The 20,882-nt window shown below is 39.0% G+C and overlaps 1 protein-coding gene across 4 annotated transcripts in view; it reads right to left on the bottom strand.

Moving 5' to 3' along the window:
• Nucleotides 1–3,397: 3,397 nt before the first annotated feature.
• LOC102240533 (zinc finger protein 14 homolog) overlaps nt 3,398–20,882 on the bottom strand; it is a 46,087-nt gene continuing 28,602 nt past the window's right edge. For all 4 annotated transcript variants that reach the window (XM_005866984.2, XM_005866985.2, XM_005866986.2 and 1 more), the window contains one exon: nt 3,398–5,562. In XM_005866984.2, the coding sequence (XP_005867046.1) occupies nt 4,196–5,562 (1,367 nt within the window). In that variant the 3' untranslated portion in view covers nt 3,398–4,195. The remainder of the gene's footprint in view (nt 5,563–20,882) is intronic.

Raw genomic sequence — 20,882 nt, 5'->3', positions numbered from 1 at the left:
AGCATAACCAATGGACACAAGACACTGGGGGGGTGGGTAAGGGCATGTGCTGGAGGGTAAGGGAGGCCGGGGGAAGGTCAATGGGGAAAAAAAAGGAGTATTTGTAATACTTTAAACAAGAAAATAAAGAAAAAGAAAATAGTCAGTAATCCTATATAATAGAGGTTATATGCAAATTGACCCTCCTGCCCTCAAATCACAAGATGGCTGCCCCCATGTCGTCACTCGATGCCTGCCCTCACATTGTCACAAGATGGCCGGCAGGGGAGGGCAGTTGGGGGCAATCGGGCCAGCAGGGGAGGGCAGTTTGGGGTGATTGGGCCAGCAGGGGAACATTTAGGTGTCAATCAGGCTAGCAGGGGAGCTGTTAGGGGGTCATCAGGCTGGCAGGCAGACGTGGTTAGGGGCAATCAGGCAGGCAGGCAGGCGAGTGGTTAGGAGCCAGCAGTCCCGGATTGTGAGAGGGATGTCCCCCGAGGGGTCCCAGATTAGAGAGGGTGCAGGCCGGGCTGAGGGACAATCCTCCTCCAGTGCATGAATTTCGTGCACCGGGCTTCTAATATTGTAATAATTATGTGTGATGTCAGGTGGGAACTAAGCCTTATTGAGGGATCACTTCTTAAGTTATATAAATGTCTAACCACTATGCTGTACACCTGAAACTAATATAATATTGAATGTCAACTGTAATTGAAAAAAACTTTAAAAAACATTCAATTAAGTCTACTATATTGTCTAGTCTCTTAATTTCTATTTTTTAAAGGTACTTGATTTCTCTGGTGTTGGTTTTATTTTCTTCTGTTTCTGATGTCTTGACATAAATGCTTTTTTCATTCCTTAATCACATTTATGGATGTGACAGATCCAGATTTGACTGCTGTGGATAAGTGAAAAAGATCAAGACTGTGTCCAGTTTCCTTAACTTATTAAAGGATATTCATTTCTTCCTGAATAGAACTTTTGTGATATCTGACAAGTTTACATATACAGGAATCTCATTAACAATAATTTCTAAGTAGTCTATAATTTGTTTTGATATCAAATATTTTTATTAAAACCTTTAAAAACAAACAGTAGAAATATTATTATGAACCCCCATATACAAACCACTCCACTTAATTATCGACATTTTGTCAACCTACTTTCCAGTTCTCTTTCATTCTTTTTCTATTGTTGGAGTATTTTAATGTAAATCTGGATATCTTATTCTATATAATAAAGAGGTAATATGCTAATTGACCATGATGCCCTCACAAAGATGGCAGCACCCACAGCCACAATATGGTGGTGCCCAGTCCCCTCAACCCTGTGGGGGGGGGGTAGCAAGGGAGTGGCGGGGGGGTAGCAGGGGGGACCATCAGGCGCACAGTGTGGCCGGGCCCACTCCCAGGTGGGTCTGGCCACTCCGCACACCTGCTGCCGGAGTCCCCCAGTCCCCTCAGCCCCGCCAGCAGTGAATTTTCATGCAAACATTACCTTTTTAAAAAATCCTTACCCAAGGTTATGATTATTTCTTTTAGATCATCCGTTCTTGGGGAGCAGGCCTAAGCCAGCAGGTGGGCATCCCCCAAGGGTCCCAGACTGTGAGAGGGTGCAGGCTGGGCTGAGGGATCCCCCCGTGTGCATGAATTTTTATGCACCGGGCCTCTAGTAATTTCATAAACATGTATCTCTACACACAGGAGCACTCACATTTCTTAATAACCACATTGACATGATCATCCTTAACAAAATTATTTCTAAATATCATCTAATTAACTTGGCGCATGTCCACATTTTCCCCAGTCTCCAAAATCTTTTTACATTTTGTTCAAAGTAGGTCCAAGTAATGCCCATACACTAAATTTAGTTGATATGTCTCTTGTGTCTTTTAATCTAACAGTTGCCCTTCCTTTCTTTTTCATGCCACTCATTAGTTGAAGAAAGCAGGTTGTTTGTAGAATTTTACACATTCTGAATCTGTTTGGCTGCTTGGTTGTGTTGCCATTTATTTTATTCATCTATTCCACAAATTCTTGGTTTAAAATAATTTGACTTAAAGGTTTAATTCCTTCAGTTCATGATGTTGGAAATAAGGTTTTATAAGTAGTGGTGCATACTTCCTATTGCATTCTTTCAGGAGGTGAATAGTCTGATAGTCCCACTTTTATAGAGGCTAAAATTGATGAACAGATTCAAGGTGGTCAGCTTGACAAATCCATTCTAGCATTCTCACTTATAAAATCTTTCACTTAATAGTTGTAATATTTACCAATTATCTTCTGGATCCATTATTCCATTAGGAAACTAGAGAGTGGTGATTTTTCTAATCTTATGAATCTCTCTGTATTTACTAGATTTAAAAATCAATTTGAGTTTTTGATGGCTGTGAAACTTCGTTCAAAAGGGAAAAACAAAATAAATTATTTAACCCTTGCCAATTTTTAGGATGAGTCAGTGCCTAGGCACCACCCATAGCTGACGAATTGTATAGCCATAACCAAGTAAACTAACTACTAGGGGGGTCATTTCAAAAGACCCAACTCCCACTGGTTGAAGATGGGACAATTTGAGCACCAAAAGTTATATTCACTGTAAAAAAAATGTTTTCTTTTATACAAGTGTTTTATGCACACAAACACACATGCATGAATATGCACATACAATATTAAATTTACAAATGATTTATTTCCTTTTTGACATCTTTTTGATAGTTTCTAATTAATTTTGAATGGTGCTTAGACAATAGAGATAATAAATCTTTACTTTCAGAAATTTATTATGAGGAAATAATTTCATGTTTCTCTTTGATTCTTCAATAGTTGTACTCTTTTTTTAAAAGATATTTTATTGATGTTTTACAGAGAGGAAGGGAGAGGGATAGAGAGTCAGAAACATCGATGAGAGAGAAACATCAATCAGCTTCCTTCTGCATGCCCCCTACTGGAGATGTGCCCACAACCAAGGTACATGCCCTTGACTGGAATCGAACCTGGGACCCTTCGGTCCACAGGCCGACGCTCAATCCACTGAGCCAAACCAGTCAGGGCAATAGTTGTACTCTTAACAACGTCATATTCATGAAAATCTTAGGGTTTTCTTTTCAGCATGAAATTTCCGATGCAGCTTAAATGATGAACTTTTCACATTCAATATAACATCCTAGGTTTTATCCAGAATAAATTAAATAAGTGCTGGACAGTAATAGGAAGCATTTCTCAATTTTTTACTTCTATAGGAAATTCCTTTCATATGAATTCACTAATACTAATGATAACAATTACAGATAATATGTACAGAAAACATGCTATGTGGCTGCTATTTTTCCAAGTATTAACTACTTAATCCTTACAATTCTATTACAGTGTACACAGGCTGACTCTAAACTGGTCCCAGTGGTCCCTACCTCCTGGTCTTCACACTCTTATGGAATCCTCTTCCCTTGAGTGCAGGTAACCTAGAAATTTGCTTCTAGCCAGTAGAAGACATAAAGTGATGAAATATTCCTTCAGTGATTAGACTACACAAGATTATAAATTTTATGATTCTAGCAGACTATTTGTTGATGAAGCAGCCATGTTGAAGAGGTCTATGTGGCAAGGCACTGGGGTCAGCCTTTTGCCAACAGTCAGAAACTTAGGACCTCAGTGCAGTAGCCCTCAAGAAAATAAATTCAGCCAACAACCATATGAGGTTGGAAGTGGATCCCTTTCCCAGTTGAGCCTTCAGATCAGACCCAGCCTTAGCTAAAATCTTGATTTTAGCCTCATGAGAAATTCTGAAGCAGAAGACCCAACTAAGTTACACCCAGACTCCCAATCCATAGAAATTGTGAAATAATATATATGTATTATTTTAAGCTATTAAGTTGTGGTAATTTATTATACAGCAATAAATAATATACATATTATCACCATTTTACACGTGAACAAGATGAGTCACAGAAGTTTAAGTACCTTGCCCAGTAACAAAGTGGTAATAAAGTGGTGAAATGGAGACAATGATAAAGAAAGCTAAAGCTTTTCTTATATTAATTGTATTATTCTCTGACATACATTTGCCAGAGGCAATGTTTGAATGATGAAGGAAGGCTTTTAAAGCAAAATTTTTCCTGTCATATAAAATTTCTTATGCTTTGATGTGAGCATGAAAACAATTCTCAAAATGAATTTTGTGATATTCTGTAACATAATGTACACATCAAGGCTTTCTTGTACTAAATTTCATTATGAATTTTCTGATGTTGAGTAAGGTGTGAATGCTGTCTAAAGGCCTTCTTACATTCCTTACATTTGTAGGGTTTCTCACCTGTATGAATTCTCTGATGTTGAGTAAGAAATGAATAAAGTCTAAAAGCCTTACCACACTCCTTACATTCATAAGGTTTCTCACCAGTATGAATACTCTGATGTTGAGTAAGTTGTGAGAGCAGTCTAAAGGGTTTTCTACATTCCTTACATTCATAGGGTTTCTCACCAGTATGAATACTCTGATGTTGAGTAAGTTGAGAAAGCAGTCTAAAGGCCTTCCCACATCCTTCACATTCATAAGGTCTCTCACCAATATGAATGCTCTGGTGTGAAATAAGTTGTGAGTAACTACTAAAGGTCTTCCAACATTCCATACATTCATAGGGCTTCTCATGAGTATGAATTCTCTGGTGGCGAACAAGTTGTTGTCTTAATCTAAAAGTCTTCCCACATTCCTTACATTCATAGGGTTTCTCACCAGTATGAATACTCTGATGGACAGTAAGTTGTTGGCATATTCTAAAAGTCTTTCCACATTCCTTACATTCATAGGGCTTCTCACCAAAATGAATTTTCTGATGTACTCGAAGGTCTGGACTACACACGAAGGCTTTCCCACATTGCTTACATTCATAGAGCTTCTCAGCAATATGAAGTCTCTGATGTCGAGTAAGGTGTGTACACTGCCTAAAGGTCTTCCCACACGCCTTACATTCATAGGGTTTCTCACCAGTGTGAATTCTCTGATGTCGAGCAAGTTGCTGATGTACTCTAAAGGCCTTTCCACATTCTTTACATTCATAGGGCTTTTCACCAGTATGGAGTCTCTGATGTTGAGTAAGTTCTTGGAGCACTGTAAAGGCCTTCCCACATTCCTTACATTGATAGGGTTTCTCACCAGTATGAAGTTTGTGATGTCGAATAAGGTGTGCACGTTGTCTAAAAGCCTGCCCACATTCCTTACATTTATAAGGTTTCTCACCAGTATGAATTCTCAGGTGTTGACTAAGTGTTGAGCGACGAATAAAGGTCTTCCTACATTCCTTACATTCATATAACTTTTCCCTATTATGAATTCTCTGATATTCAGCGAGAAAATTATGCTTTTTGTATGTGGTCATTTTTTCAGAAGTAATTTCCACTTGCCCCAAACATCCTTCTTGTGGTTCCATTTGCCCCTCAATCTTACTTTTGCATTCCCAATCATTTCTAAAAATGGAGTCCTGAAGGCAATAGCTTTTAATTTTTTCCATTACTTCCAATTGGAATGAATATATTTCACAAATATCCTTTTCTGAAGATAAAGTATTAGTCCTGTATCTGGAGTCCAAATCTGAAAGAAAAGAAGAAAGCAAACACATGCTGTTTTTCTGTTCCAGCAGGAAGAAAACTTTTACAGAGAAATAAAGGGGACCTAAAATAATGCATATTACAAGTGAATGAATTAGACATCTCTAGAACATAGGCATTTGTGCTACAATATTACACATGTACCTAAAAAAACTAACTCCTGCAAAATTACACACCAAAGCTAGGGTTTATGAAGAAAGTAGGGCTGGAGAAGAACACTCAAGTCTATGCAACTGTATTAGCAGAGCACTAACTACTAGTAATATAATAGGGACCTCAAGGTCCCAAAAAGCAACTCAGTATGGCTGAAGGCCATTTCGTGGGTATTAAAATGCATAAAAATTGCTCCACTGGCATGGCTCAGTGGTTGAGCATTGACCTATGAACCAGGAGGTCATAGTTCGATTCCCAGTCAGGGTACATGCCTGGGTTGTGGGCTCAATCCCCAGTAGGGGGCGTGCAGGAAGCAGCTGATTAATGATTCTCTCTCACCATTGATGTTTCTATCTCCCTCTCCCTTCCCCTCTGAAATCAATAAAAAAATTTAAAATGCATAAAAATAAAGCGGAAATGCTGGATTTCAGGTGCTGAAATGTTGCACATGAAATGAAGCCCCAGGCCAGTGAGGCTAACATTAAGGTGGGAATCAGGTGAAGTGCAAGGTGTCTAGCTAGAAGCTATGCAAGTTGATTGTATATGTCTCTGAGGAGGGAGCCCTGAATGTAAGCATTTATTATTAATTTTCTTAATATAGGGGTGGAAGGGCTCATAACAACACATCAAAATGAAGTTTTTTGCCTTTCCTTCTGAATGTTATAAATATACTAATATTCTGGCTCCATTCAACTAAGAATATTGCCTGTAAACCAACTAACTTCAACACTATATTGATATCATTCCCTATTTCATAGCACTATTAAGCTATTTTGTATTATGGAGTATTAATTATATTATGAAACAGACTGTATTCTCAAACATTAAAAAGGGGGCAAAGAAAAAAGAATAAGGGAAGTCCAGGAAAGGAAGTGAACCTAATGATTGGAGAAAGAAGTTAAATCAGCGAAGACCTGGTTTAAGTGTGGATAAGAATCACCTGATTTGTTAAAACTATACAGGGATTATTTATTTATTCATTTATTTATTTATTTATTTATTTTCTGATTCAGGCACTTTAAAGATAATAGTTTACTTATTACTTCAGATAAAATGATAGTATACATATGGGGAATCCCTTAAAATTCAACCATCTACTACTTTTGCATTGAATGTTAACCAAAAAAATCTCTTGACACCTGAAAGCCCCACTTCTAGTAATATATCTTAAGAAACTTGAAACACCAGTCAGAAAGAATATATGCACCCCTGTGCTCATAGCAGCACAATTTACAATAGCTAAGATCTGGAAACTGCCCAAGTGCCCATCAGCAGATGAGTGGATAAAAAAACGGTGGTACATTTACACAATGGAATACTATGCAGCAATAAAAAAGAAAGAACCATTTGCAACAGCATGGATGGACTTGGAGAATATTATGCTAAGTGAAATAAGTCAGTCAGAGAAAGATAAGTATCACATGATCTAACTTATATGTGGAATCTAACTAACCAAATAAATTGATGAACAAAAATAGACCCAGCCCTATCTGATTTGGCTCAATGGATAGAGCGTTGGCCTACAGGGACCCGGGTTTGATTCCGATCAAGGCAACATGCCTGGGTGTGTGCTCAATCCCCAGTGTGGAGCATGCAGGAAGCAGCTGATCAATGATTCTCTCTCATCATTGATGTTTCTATCTCTCTCTCCTTCTCTCTTCCTCTCTGGAATCAATAAAAATATATTTTAAAAAATAGACCCAGAGACATAGAAGCATGAACAACAGACTGTTGGAAGCTCAGAGGGAAGGCAGGGGAGGGTGGGTGGGAAGAGATCAATCAATGAACTTGTATCCCGTGGACACACACAATGGGGTGGTGAGGGCTGCCTTCTGCATGCCCCCTGTTATGGATCAAGCCTGCAACCTGGGCATGTGCCCCTACTGGGAATTGAACCGTGACCTCCTGGTTCATAGGTTGATGCTTAACCACTGAGCAACACTGGCAGGGTTAAACACCATATTATAAGTACATTTGAATAGTTGGCTTTTTAAGTATGTGTTTTAAAAGTTTATGGAGATATTTTTCTTTGGGGTTTTCCAGTCACAAATATATACAGCTACCATTGATAAGTTTTAGTAGCTGATACCCCTAAATCTAGGTCAGCTTTCATGACTGCCAAATCCCTATTTATTAGGGTAACACCAGTTGCCTCCATACTACAGAAGGTCTGGAGGACATCTCAGCAGGACAACCAAAGAGATTAAGATATAACTCCACCTATGCTGCAGCATTTTGGGGCACCTCCCCAAACTCCCTCCAGGAAGTGCTGTCCCTGCTTTGGGTTAAGCAACTTTCATAGGAAACATTAAGTGGTTCCTCTCTGAGAAATCCCAAATGCATGAGGGTGGCCATAATAAGCTGGTTTATTAAATCAATACTCTAGGATTCTGTATCTCAGTGGAAAAGTCTACTCAAGAAGAAGAAAAGTATCATTTATTTTCCTCTAGAATTAGAATATGAGTCTTTTATTAGAATAATATGTCAGTCTAATGATTAGCTTCTTTAATGCCCCTCAGAAATGCCATCTTGCTGTAAATTCCAACAGATGCATATGCATATATAAAAGAGAGGCAGAACAAAAATAATGCAATCCAAATAAAAAATACAAATGGATTTATTTTCCCTAGAATTAAACATGTTGATTGAAAAATCCATATGGAAAAATAAACAACCAAGAATAAGAACTTCAACAAGTAAAATAGTATTATGTTAATGTAAAAAACACAATAAAAATATTTAAAAATTTCAGTAAACATACTGTTGTTTTTTTTTAAACATACTGTTGATAACTATATTGGTATTGTTATTCTGAAGTGTGTGAGGATGTGTATTTGAATAAAGTAAAGTTATATGTACATTTCACTAGGACCTATAAGTCTTTCTTGAGGAATGCAATAAGGAATAAACTAAAGAAGAGCAAGAGAGATGTGGAAAGAAAGAAAAAGAAAATTAAGTTATAAGGATTGGTATGAGCATTGAATCTTTGAACTCTATTACTAATATTAACATGCTGTGTTGTTAATGTGAGAATTAGAGTTATGAAACATAATTTACATGTTATTTGCCCTAAAATATAGAAATACTATAACAAAAGATGGGAAAAGAGATTTCTATTTCTGGCTATAATGGAGAAGCTGGTATTATGACTAACCCACTGAAAACAACTAAAAATGTTAATGAAAATAAAAACTGTCTGATGATACTAATGAACAACCAAAGCAGCAAAAACTAGAGAGCCAAGGTCCTAGATTGAAAGCAACATGTTGATTTAAGCCAATATTCTACATAGAATTTTCTCCAAGGCATTTACTGACTCAAGCTGAATATCTACCATGGTCAAGAAAGTAAGCACAAAATAACTTCTAAAAGGCTAAGAATCTAAGTATTGATTCTGGCAGTCTCAAAGTGCTGCAGAAATAGAAATTGGAGTTCAAATGTCCCTACAGAGGAAGAGTCTTGATAATCAGCCAAGATTTCCCCCAGAAGGGCTATACTCAGGATTACAAACAAACAGCAAACAGGTTGTTCTGGAATAGATAGAGGTGATCAGCCCATACTCTATAGGTCTGCCAGAAGTAAATTAAATAATCTCTAAAGGTAACAAATTATTCAGAAACAGCATCATTTAGAGCAGCGGTTCTCAACCTCTGGGTCGCAACCCCTTTGGCGGTCGAACGACCCTTTCACAGGGGTCGCCTAAGACCATCCTGCATATCAGATATTTATATTACGATTCATAACAGTAGCAACATTACAGTTGTGAAGTAGCAACGAAAATAATTTTATGGTTGGGTCACAACATGAGGAACTGTATTTAAAGGGCCAGAAGGTTGATAACCACTGATTTAGAGCTTCTAAAATTTTTCAAACATAATGTCCAGAATTCACCTATAATGGATGTCTTCCAATGGTTTTTAGAAAGAAAGAGAGAAACATCGATGTGTGAGAGAAAAACATCAATCGGTTGCCTCCCATATACTCCCTGACCAGGGATCAAACCTGCAACTTGGGTATGTGCCCTACACAGGAATTGAACCCACCACCTTTCAGTGTACAGGACAATACTCCAACTAACTGAGCCACACCCTCCAGGGCAAGCCTAAAATATATTTTTAATTCCTAAAAATTTCAAGCACAATACACTATAATATAAAACTGGGCACAGCAGAGTAAATCTGTGAAAATCAAATAAAAAAGAAAATTCTAGAGAGAAGAAAATGGTGGACAAATAGACAGACGTGTCTTGCACCTTGTCCCAGGGCTAGACTGGACAAGCAACTAAATCGGAAAACATCTACCCAGAATAACAAATCAGACACAGCTGAGGAGACAATTTACAATAAGGAAGGGCAGAGGACACCTGGAGAACGGTAGGAACTGGGATCTAGGCTGGAGAGGGACACCAGAGACCTAGCCGAGAGGGTGAGGAGGAAGCAGCATTGCGCCAAGGCTGCATCCCTTGGAGACAGTCTTTGTGAAAAGTAAAAGCCACAAGGCTGTTTGTGAAATCTAGACCTAAGACCATAGCCATGAAAGGCTATGCTCCAAAAGGAGGACTGAGCTGCACTGTGTGTGTGTGGGAGGGGGGGGGGGGGGGGGGGGACTGCAGTTTTGTGGTTGTTTGCTTTTGTTTTGTCTTTACTTTTATTTGCTAAACCAAGAACACAGGACTTTTCAATTGCAAGCACTCACCCAAGACTGAGATGCAGGGAGAGGCACAGACTTGAGGTGCCTGAGGAAAGGCTGGGGAGGGAAGCAGGGCAGGGAGATGTGCCCAGGACTCTGGCATTGGGATATTTGTAACTTTCCAAACCTATACGGCCATTTCTCTCCTGAAGAGCTAGCCCCTCCCAGTAGCCTCAAGACAGGTAATATAGCCTGCCACACTCTGACAGCATTTTGAGCTATACAAGGGAAACAAGAATGCTGAATAGCCCCATAGAGTACTCAGTAACTGGGTGGGAAGAGGAGCCGGTCCGCCCCACTATTCTAGGAACCAAACTGACAAAGTCTCTAGGTTGCCAGCCAACCCCATTGGTCTCCATTCAAGGATCTCTGACCAACCAAGGCCAGTGTAATATTTTGGGCCACTTGCAGAGGAGTAGCTCTGGGTCAGGGGAAAAAAATCCATCTGATTCCTGGAAAGCAAAAGCACCACTCCCACCTAAAGCCCTGTCAGAAACAGATGCTTGAGTAATTAAGATTGACAGCCAGAAGATTAGTCCTGCCTGCCTGCAGCCAAGGCCTGTGGAGACAGACATAAGGAGAGGACTAGTGGATGGCCTGGAGTTTCAACACAGTGCTAAAAGCCAAAGACAGAACCTGTCAGTAGTTAGGACCTAATTACCTTACAGGAAGCCCAGAATTGGCAGACAGAACAGAAGAGTGGAGTCCTAAATCAGCCCCCATGGGGCATTAAAACATGGCTGAAGCAAACGACAATTCACTTTTTTATGTTTTTATTTTATTTTTTTTAGTATTATTTCATTTTTTATTGTTATTTTATTTTAATATTTTCCACCTTTTTCTTCCTCACTTATCCCTTTTTCATCCTGTTTTTCTTCTCCTTTCCCCACTTTAGTTTTTTTCTTTCCTTTCTTTTTACCTTTTTAAAAATATATATATTTTATTGATTTTTTTACAGAGAGGAAGGGAGAGGGATAGAGAGTTAGAAACATCGATGAGAGAGAAACATCAATCAGCTGCCTCTTACACACCCGCTACTGGGGTGTACATTAGTGTTCTGTTCCTTTTGTGTCCTGTCTAGTTGTCTTGTATCTTGTGCTATTGGGTCAGTACCTCCACAACAGTTGGCATGACATGGTAGAGAGTGAGCCACATAACCAGATACCCTGAGAGGAGACTCCATCCACAAACAGAACAATAACATTCAAGACCCAACTACATTAAGAGAACCCAAATATCTCAAATTGGGGGCATCCATGGAATACCCAGCCCAGAAGACCTGTGAGACTGCACCACTGGGTTCCACAAAACATCTACTACATAAGAGAAATTCAAAAAATCTGGGCGGCATAACAGTTTGATCTAATACATAGAAACAATCACAGAGGAACAGCAAAAATGAGGAGACAAAAAGACAACCCCCATATGAAAGAAAAGGAGGAATCACCAAAAAAGGAAATAAATGAAACGGAGGCAGGCAATTTGTCAAAGAATTCAGAGTAATGGCTATAAGGATTCTCAAGCAGCTAGATGAGAAATTTACCAAATGTGTAAGAATCAAGATGAAATGAAGAATGACATAGCTTCAATAAGAAATACCATGAAATGTTTCAACAGTAGACCAGAAGAAGCTGAGGACTGAATCAGCAAGTTAGAAGGCAAAGAAGAAAAGCACGCAAGCAAAACAGAAACTGGAAAAAGAATTTTAAAAGCAGCAGGAGAGTATAAGAAAGCTTTGGGACAACATGGCATGAAACAACATCCACATAATAGGGGGGCCAGAAAGAGAGGAAGCTGAGCAAGGAATAGAAAACCTGTTTAAAGAAATAATGATGGAAAACTTCCCCGACATTAGGAAGAAAAGTCACACAAGTCCAAGAAGCACACAGATTCCCAAACAAGATGAATCCAAAAAGACCAACACCAAGACACATCATAATTAAATTGGCAAACGTCAACAACATAGTAAGAATCTTAAAGGCTGCCAGAGAGTGACAAAAAGTTACCTGCAAGGAATCTCCCATTAGACAATCAACTGATTCCTCAAAAGAAATACATCAGGCCAGAAAAGAATGGAATGAAGTATACAAAGTGAAGCAAAGCAAGGGACTGAATACAATAATACTCTATCCAGTAAGGCTATCATTCAAAATTGAAGTGGAAATCAGGAGCTCTGCAGACAAAAAACAAACAAACAAACAAGCAAACAAAACTAAGAGTCTTTTTTTCCTCCAAGCCAGCAATACAAGAAATGCTAAAGGGACTGCTGTAAAAAGAAGCAATAGAAAGGGAAAAAAGAACACATGCATAAAGAATGAAAATGGCAACAAACAAATACCTATCAATAATAACCTTAAAAGTAAATGCATTAAATGCTCCAACCAAAAGACATAGGATAGCTGAATGGATAAGAAAATATGACCCATGTATTTGCAGTCTACCTAGTCCCACCTCAAAATACAGACTGAAAGTGAAAGGATAGAAAAAAATTTTCAGATAAATGGAAATGAAAAAAAAGCTGGGGTAGCGATACTTATATCTGACAAAATAGACCTCAAAGCGAAGGCCATAACAAGAGATAAGGAAAACCACTTCATAATACTAAAGGGATCAATTTAACAAGAAGATTTTACTCTGGTAAACATATATGCACCCAATACAAAAGCACCCAAATACCTGAGAAACTTCTGGAAGATATCAAGGGAGAGATCAACAGCAATGCAATCATACTAGGGGACTTTAATACCCAATTGACACCACTGGATAAGTCCTCTAGACAAAAAATTTGCAAAAAAAACCAGCAATTCTAAATGACTCATTAGATCAGATGGGTTTAATTGACATCTTCAGAACATTTTGCCCCAAAGCTACGGAATATTTCTTTTCTCAAGTGCACATTGGATATTTTCAAAGATAGACCACATATTAGGACACAGGCTAAGTCTCTACAATTTCAAGATGATTGAAGTCACATCAATCATCTTCTCAGATCACAATTTCTAATTCACAAAATTAGAAATCAACTATAATAAAAAACAATCAAATACATGGAGGCTAAATAGCATGCTATTAAACAATGATTGGATTACCAAAGAGATTAAAGAAGAAATAAAAAACATCCTGGAAACAAATGACAATGAAAATACAATAATCAAAAACCCAGGACTGCTTTCACTCCTGAGAAGGAAGTTCATAGCACTACAGCCTACCTAAAAAACAAGAAAAATTGGTAATACGTTACCTAACATTACAACTTAAAGAATAGAAATACAACAACAAGAAAAGCCCAGAACAAGTAGAAGAAAGGAAATAATGAAGACCAGAGCAGAAATAAATGACATAGAGACAAAAAGTAAAAAATAAAAAGAACAATACAAAAGATAAATAAAACCAAGTTCTTCAAAAGGATAAACATTATTGATGAACCTCTAGCCAGACTCACTAGGAAACAAAGAGAGAGGACCCAAATAAACAAAACCAGAAACAAAAGAGGTGAAGTAACAACTGACCTCACAGAAATACAAAGGATTGTAAAAAAAAATACTACAAACGACTTTATTCCAACAAATGGAACAACCTGGAAAAAATGCACATATTCCTAAAAAAATAAAAACTTACTAAACTCAATCACGAAGAATCAGAGTACCCGAATAGGCTGATAACTATTGATAAAATTGAAGCAATAAAAAAAAAAACTCCTAGCAAACAAAAACCCTGGTCCAGACGGCTTGAAAGGATAGTTTTACCAAATATTCAAAGAAGAACTAACACCTCTACTTCTCAGACTATTCCAAAATATTCAAGAGGAAGGAAGAACACTTCCAGACTCTTTCTATGACACCAGCATTACCTTAATTCTAAAACAAGATAAAGACACGACAAAGAAAGAGAACTACAGGCCAATATCCCTGATAAACATAGATGCTAAAATCCTTTAAAAAATTCTGCCAAATCAGATCCAGCAATACATTAAAAAGATCATACATCATGACCAAGTGGGATTTATTCCAGGGATGCAAGGCTGGTACAATATTCTCAAATCAATAAATGTGATATAGCACATAAGCAGATTGCAAGACAAAAATCACACGATCATATCAATTGATGGAGAAAAAAAGCATTCAACAAACTCCAAAACCCTTTTTTGATAAAAACTCTCAGCAAAGTGGGAATAGAGGGAACATGCCTCAATATAATAAAGGCCATATATGGCAAACCTACAGCCAACATCATACTCAATGGGAAAAAACTAAAACCATTTCCCCTCAGAATAGGAACAAGACCACTCTTGTACAACATAATTCTGCAAGTCCTGTCCATAATGATCAGAAAAGAAGAATAAATAAAAGGCATCCAAACTGGAAAGGAGGAAATAAAACTCTCACTATTTGCAGATGACATGATACTATATATAGAAACCCTGAAGACTCTACCAAAAAACTACTAGATTTAATAAATGAATTTGAAAACATAGCAGAATACAAAATTAACACCCAAAACTCCATGGCATTTTTATACACCAATAGTGAACTCTTAGAAAGAGAAACTTAAAAAAACAATCCCATTTACCATTGCAACAAAAATTTAAGATACTTAGTAATAAACTTAACCAAGAAGGTGAAAGACCTGTACTTGGAAAACTACAGGACATTGAAAAAAGAGATGGAGGAAGATATAAAGAAGTGAAAGAGCATACCATGTTCATGGGTTGGTAGAATCAACATCAGTAAAATGTCCATACTACCCAAAGCAATCTATAGATTCAATGCATTCCCTATTAAAATAGCAATGGTATATTTCACACATCTAGATCTAAAAATTTATATGGAACCAAAAAAGACCCCAAAGAGCTGCAGCAATTTTGAGAAAGGAGAATAAAATTGGAGGATTCACAATACCAGCTATCCAAGTTATACTACAAAGCCACTGTACTCAAACCAGCTTGGTACTGGCACAAGAACAGACATGTAGATCAATGGAACAGAACAGAGACCCCAGAAACTGACCCAAGCCAAGACCCCAGAAACTGACCCAAGCCACTAAGTTCAATTAATATTTGGCAAAGGAGGCAAGAGCACACATTTGAGCAGAGACAGTCTCTTCAATAAGTAGTGTTGGGAAAATTCACAGGTACATGCAAAAAATTGAAAATAGACCACCAACTTACACCATACACAAAAATAAACTCAAAATGGATAAAAGTCTTAAATGTAAGATGTGAAACCATAAAAATCCTAGAAGAAACCATAGCCACCAAAATCTCAGACATCTCTCATAGTAATATGTTTACTGATACATCTCCTTGGACAATGCAAACCAAGGAGAAAATAAACAGATGGGACTACATCAAAATAAAAAGCTTCTGCACAGCATAAGAAACCATCAGCAAAATAATAAGAGAGCCCACTACATGGGAGGACATATATGCCAATGATACATCTGATAAGGGGTTAATCTCCAAAATATATAGGGAACTCATACAACTTAACAAAAGAAAGGCAAACAATTCAATTAAAAATTGGGCAAAGGACCTAAATAGATACTTCTCCACAATGGACATACAGAAAGCCAAGAGACATATGAAAAAATGCTCAAAGTCACTAATCATTGGAGGAGAACCAAGATGGCAGCATAGGTAAACACCTGTACTTGCTGCCTCCCAGAACCATATCAAAATTACAACTAAAATACATAACAACTATCATCCACAACCGTGGGGAACCTGGCTGAGTGGAAGAACTATAACTAGAAAAATAAAGAAGAAAGAGCATTGAGACTGGTAGGAGGTACGGAGGCGTGGAGGTGCGGAGGTGTGGAAGGGGCTGGCACCTGGGTGTGCTGCTTTTTAATCGGGAGGGAGATACAAGCTCCCACGTGCTCTGAGCTCCAGTGCCAGGCGAGACTTTGGGGGACCCAGACACATACGGGGAGAAACTGGACTGTCTGGCATCAGGGCAGGAATGCAGGGGCAGCTTTCTTCCAGACGGAGGTGCATGCAGCAGCGGTCAGACCTCTCCAGTGCAGGACTGGCTGGCAGACATTGCTGTTTGCTCTGCCCTGGAGACTCCCTGAGACCCCACCCCACCCAATTTACAACCCTACCCAAGCTGTGTGCAGCAGCTTTTGCATATGAATGACCTGTCCTTTCTCAGCCTAAAACCTGTCAAACTGCAGCTGGTTCAGGGAGCCCAACACTATCTAAAAAAGGCAAAGGCCAGCACTGCAGCAGCCTGCCTTGCTTCACAGCTGGGCCTCAACTGGGCACTTCCAAACCCCATACAAAGAGGAGGAATCTGCAGATCTCTCTGTAGCTCCTGCTGGGTGGCCCCAGGCAGTGGCTGACATTGCACCTCCTTGGAGATCCAAGAGCCAGTGTACCCAGTGGTCAGTGTGAGACCATACCAGATTACAACGCTTCACATCCATAAGTGAAACACTAAAGGGGCAGACTCAGTGAGCACCAAAGCCCCACTGAAGCAAGTCCTGCCCCATAAGGGTATCTCCTGCACAGCAGCTCTTCCACTGTAGACACAGTTGGTCCTCACAGCCAATTGATCTGGAGGTAAACAAACACAGGGAAGCAGCCAAAATACGGAGACAAAGAAATGTTGTCACAAATGAAAGCAATGGAAGAAAGCAAACTACTGGATATAGAGTTCAAAACAAGTTATAAGGTTACTCAAGAATCTTCTAGAAACCTCTGAGAAACTTAGTGAGAACTTCAAGGAACTTAGTGAGACCTTCAAGGATCTTAGTGAGAATGCCAAAAAAAATGGAAAAGGACTAGTCAGAAATTAAGCATACACTGACTGAAATAAAGAATAATACACAGAGATTCAACAGTAGAGTAGATGATCACAAGAATCAAGTCAAAGATTTGAAATACAAGGAAGCAGAAAACACCCAACTGGAAGAGCAAAAAGAAAAAATAATCCAAAAATATGAAGATAGTGTAAGGAGCCTCTGGGACAACTTCAAGCATACCAACATCCGAATTATGGGGGTGCCAGCGAAGAGAGAGAGCAAGATATTGAAAACCTATTTGAAGAAATAATGACAGAGAGAGAAACCAAGATGGCGGCATAGGTAAACACCGGAGACTGCTGCCGCAAACAACCACTTCAAAAATACAACTAAAAGACAGAACGGACATCACCCAGAACCACAGGAAGGCTGGCTGAGGAGAGACTCTTCAACTAGAAGGAAAAATAACAGCACACCGAGGCTCAGAGGAGGCGCAGTGTGGAAAATACTCAGGTGCGGAGGTGCGCGCGCAAAGCGGGCTGGTGGCTGAGAGCGCGGTTGTCGTTTTCGGTCAGGGGGGAGTCTCAGACTCTGAGCTCCAGATACGGGCGAATCGCTGGGGACTCGGACCCAAACGGGAGAAGCGGGAGTGTCTGGCATCAGTTGGAAGGCAGCTTTCCCTCCGAGGTTTGCAGCGGTTCCGGGGGTTCTGAGAAGCAGAGCCTCTGGGAACAGGACTGAGGGCACCATAACGGCTCCCTCCGCCCGCCCTGTTGAGCCCGCCCCGCCCAAGCCCTGCGCAGAGCCATTTGCCGGATCGCCTCAGGCAAAGGCTAGATTAGCACCTCCCCAGAGGACAGAAGTTTTCCGCGGCAGACACAGCTGATTCACACAGCCAGTCGGCCTGGTGGTCAAATCCCTCTAGTATTAACTACAACAATCAAGGCTCAACTAGAACAAGACTGCGCACAAAGACCACTAGAGGGTGCACCAAGAAAGCATAAAAAATGCGGAGACAAAAAAACATGACAGAAATGGAGGATATAGAGCTAAAAATCGCAATTTTGAGGGCTTGCAAAAATGTGCTAGAAGCTGTCAATAAACTTGAGGAGAGAGTCACGAAAACTAATGAGACCCTCGATGCTATGATAAAGAACCAACTAGAAATTAAGCATACACGGACTGAAATAAAGAATATTATACAGACACCCAATAGCAGACCAGAGGAGCGCAAGAATCAAGCCAAAGATTTGAAATGCGAAGAAGCAAAAAACACCCAACCGGAAAAGCAAAATGAAAAAAGAATCCGAAAATACGAAGATAGTGTAAGGAGCCTCTGGGACAGCTTCAAGCGTACAAACATCAGAATAATTGGGGTGCCAGAAGATGAGAGACAGCAAGATATTGAAAACCTATTTGAAGAAATAATGGCAGAAAACTTCCCCCACCTGGTGAAAGAAATGGACTTACAGGTCCAAGAAGCGCAGAGAACCCCAAACAAAAGGAATCCAAAGAGGACCACACCAAGACACATCATAATTAAAATGCCAAGAGCAAAAGACAAAGAGAGAATCTTAAAAGCAGCAAGAGAAAGAGACTCAATTACCTACAAGGGAATACCCATACGACTGTCAGCTGATTTCTCAACAGAAACTTTGCAGGCCAGAAGGGAATGGCAAGAAATATTCAAAGTGATGAATACCAAGAACCTACAACCAAGAATACTTTATCCAGCAAAGCTATCATTCAGAATTGAAGGTCAGATAAAGAGCTTCACAGATAAGGAAAAGCTAAAGGAGTTCATCACCACTAAACCAGTATTATACGAAATGCTGAAAGGTATCCTTTAAGAAGAGGAAGAAGAAAAAGGTAAAGATACAAATTGTGAACAACAAACATGCATCTATCAACAAGTGAATCTAAGAATCAAGTGAATAAATAATCTGATGTACAGAATGAACTGGTGATTATAATGAATCAGGGACATAGAAAGGGAATGGACTGACTATTCTTGGGGGGGAAAGGGGAATGGGAGATGCGGGAAGAAACTGGACAAAAATCGTGCACCTATGGATGAGGACAGTGGGTGGGGAGTGAGGGCGGAGGGTGGGGTGGGAACTGGGAGGAGGGGAGTTATGGGGGAAAAAAAAAAGAGGAACAAATGTAATCTGAACAATAAAGATTTAAAAAATAAAAAAAAATAAAAAAAGAAATGTAATAGTATTTTAAAATATATTTTTAAAGCATATAAAAACTTTTTTTTAAGATAAGAATTTCAATTTGCTTGACATCACTATTTATGTTGTGAAAAATCTCCTGCATTCTCCAACTTTGTTATCAGTGAAGGAACACTATTCCTCTAAGTGTTCAAACTAGGAAATTTGGAATCATCTTTGGCAGCTCCCTCTTGCCCACTTTTCACATCCTTTTAGTCACAGGGTAGTTGATCCTTTTGATAACACTTAAAACCTGTTCTCTCCTGTCCTTTTCTATTTCATTGGCTTAATTCAAGTCCTCAAGATCTTGAACCCAGTCTACTGCACTAGCCTCAATGTCAGTTATCATATTATTTATTCCCCATTTTAATCCTGTCCCTGTTCCATCATCAAAGTCCATTCTAAAACAAGATCTGCTGAAAACATTTCAGCGACTCTCTGAGGAAAATATCCAAACTCCTATACACAGCAAGAAATGTCCTTAATGTACCAGCCCCTACCTGTATTTTCCCAGCCTTTCTCAGCCACTCATGCATGATAGATCCTGGATCTATATGTTTCAAACTATGGAACTTAGAGGGTGTCTCAGAGTCATAAAGTCTTAAGATAAACATGGTTCATCTTCCTTAAGTTTAATTTCATTTAAATATCTATGGTTTTAAAAAAAGTAGTTTACCTGGTAAATAAGTTAAAATACTATTTTTATGCTAGGCCCTTAATACTATGTCCCATGATATTTGAATGGGAATACACACACAGGGCAGATCCAGATCCCAGGCAAACTCTAAAGAGGGAGGAGGGATGAGTAGGTAGAGCACAGGTGACTTCTAGGGGAGTGAAGTACTCCGTGTGATACAATAATGATGGACATATGTCATCACACCCATAGAAAATACCTAAAGTAAATTATGGACTTTGGGTGATTATGATGTGCCAATATAGTTTTATCAATTTCAAGAGATGAGGGATATTGATAATGGGGAAGGCTATGCATATGTAGGGCAGGAGATTTAAGTAAAATCTCTATACTTTCCCCTCAATTGTGCTGTGAACCTAAAACTTCTCTTTTAAAAAATGATAGTAAAAAAAATAAGTATATAGAGCATTTATAATTTTGTATATTGGACATACTTCTGACAGGAGAGAAGTAGGGGTCTAATAAGAATTAGAAGCATTTTACACAGACCAGCTTATGACCATATACATTCTAAACCTTGTTTTTCCTCCAAGTTCTTCTGTGGCTGGACTCAATTAGAATTTACATATTTCTGTATACCTCTGACCCTACATATCTTTGTCATGATGGCTAACAATAACTTTACGATAAATGGAAGTGACTCTCAGCCATAGGAATATATTCACTCCAGCAAAGTGTCTCCCCATATGAACGTCACAATAGCCACATCCCAAATTATGAGTCATGGCAGTACCACCTAACACAAGGCAGTGTGACAGAGGGAAGTTGTGATTGAAAAGACAACCATCTTAAAAAAAAAAAAAA

Source organism: Myotis brandtii, unplaced genomic scaffold (genome assembly GCF_000412655.1).
Source record: "Myotis brandtii unplaced genomic scaffold, ASM41265v1 scaffold241, whole genome shotgun sequence".
Taxonomy (NCBI): domain Eukaryota; kingdom Metazoa; phylum Chordata; class Mammalia; order Chiroptera; family Vespertilionidae; genus Myotis; species Myotis brandtii.
The sequence above is the reverse complement of the archived record's forward strand: the minus strand, read 5'-3'. Positions and strand labels throughout refer to the sequence as shown.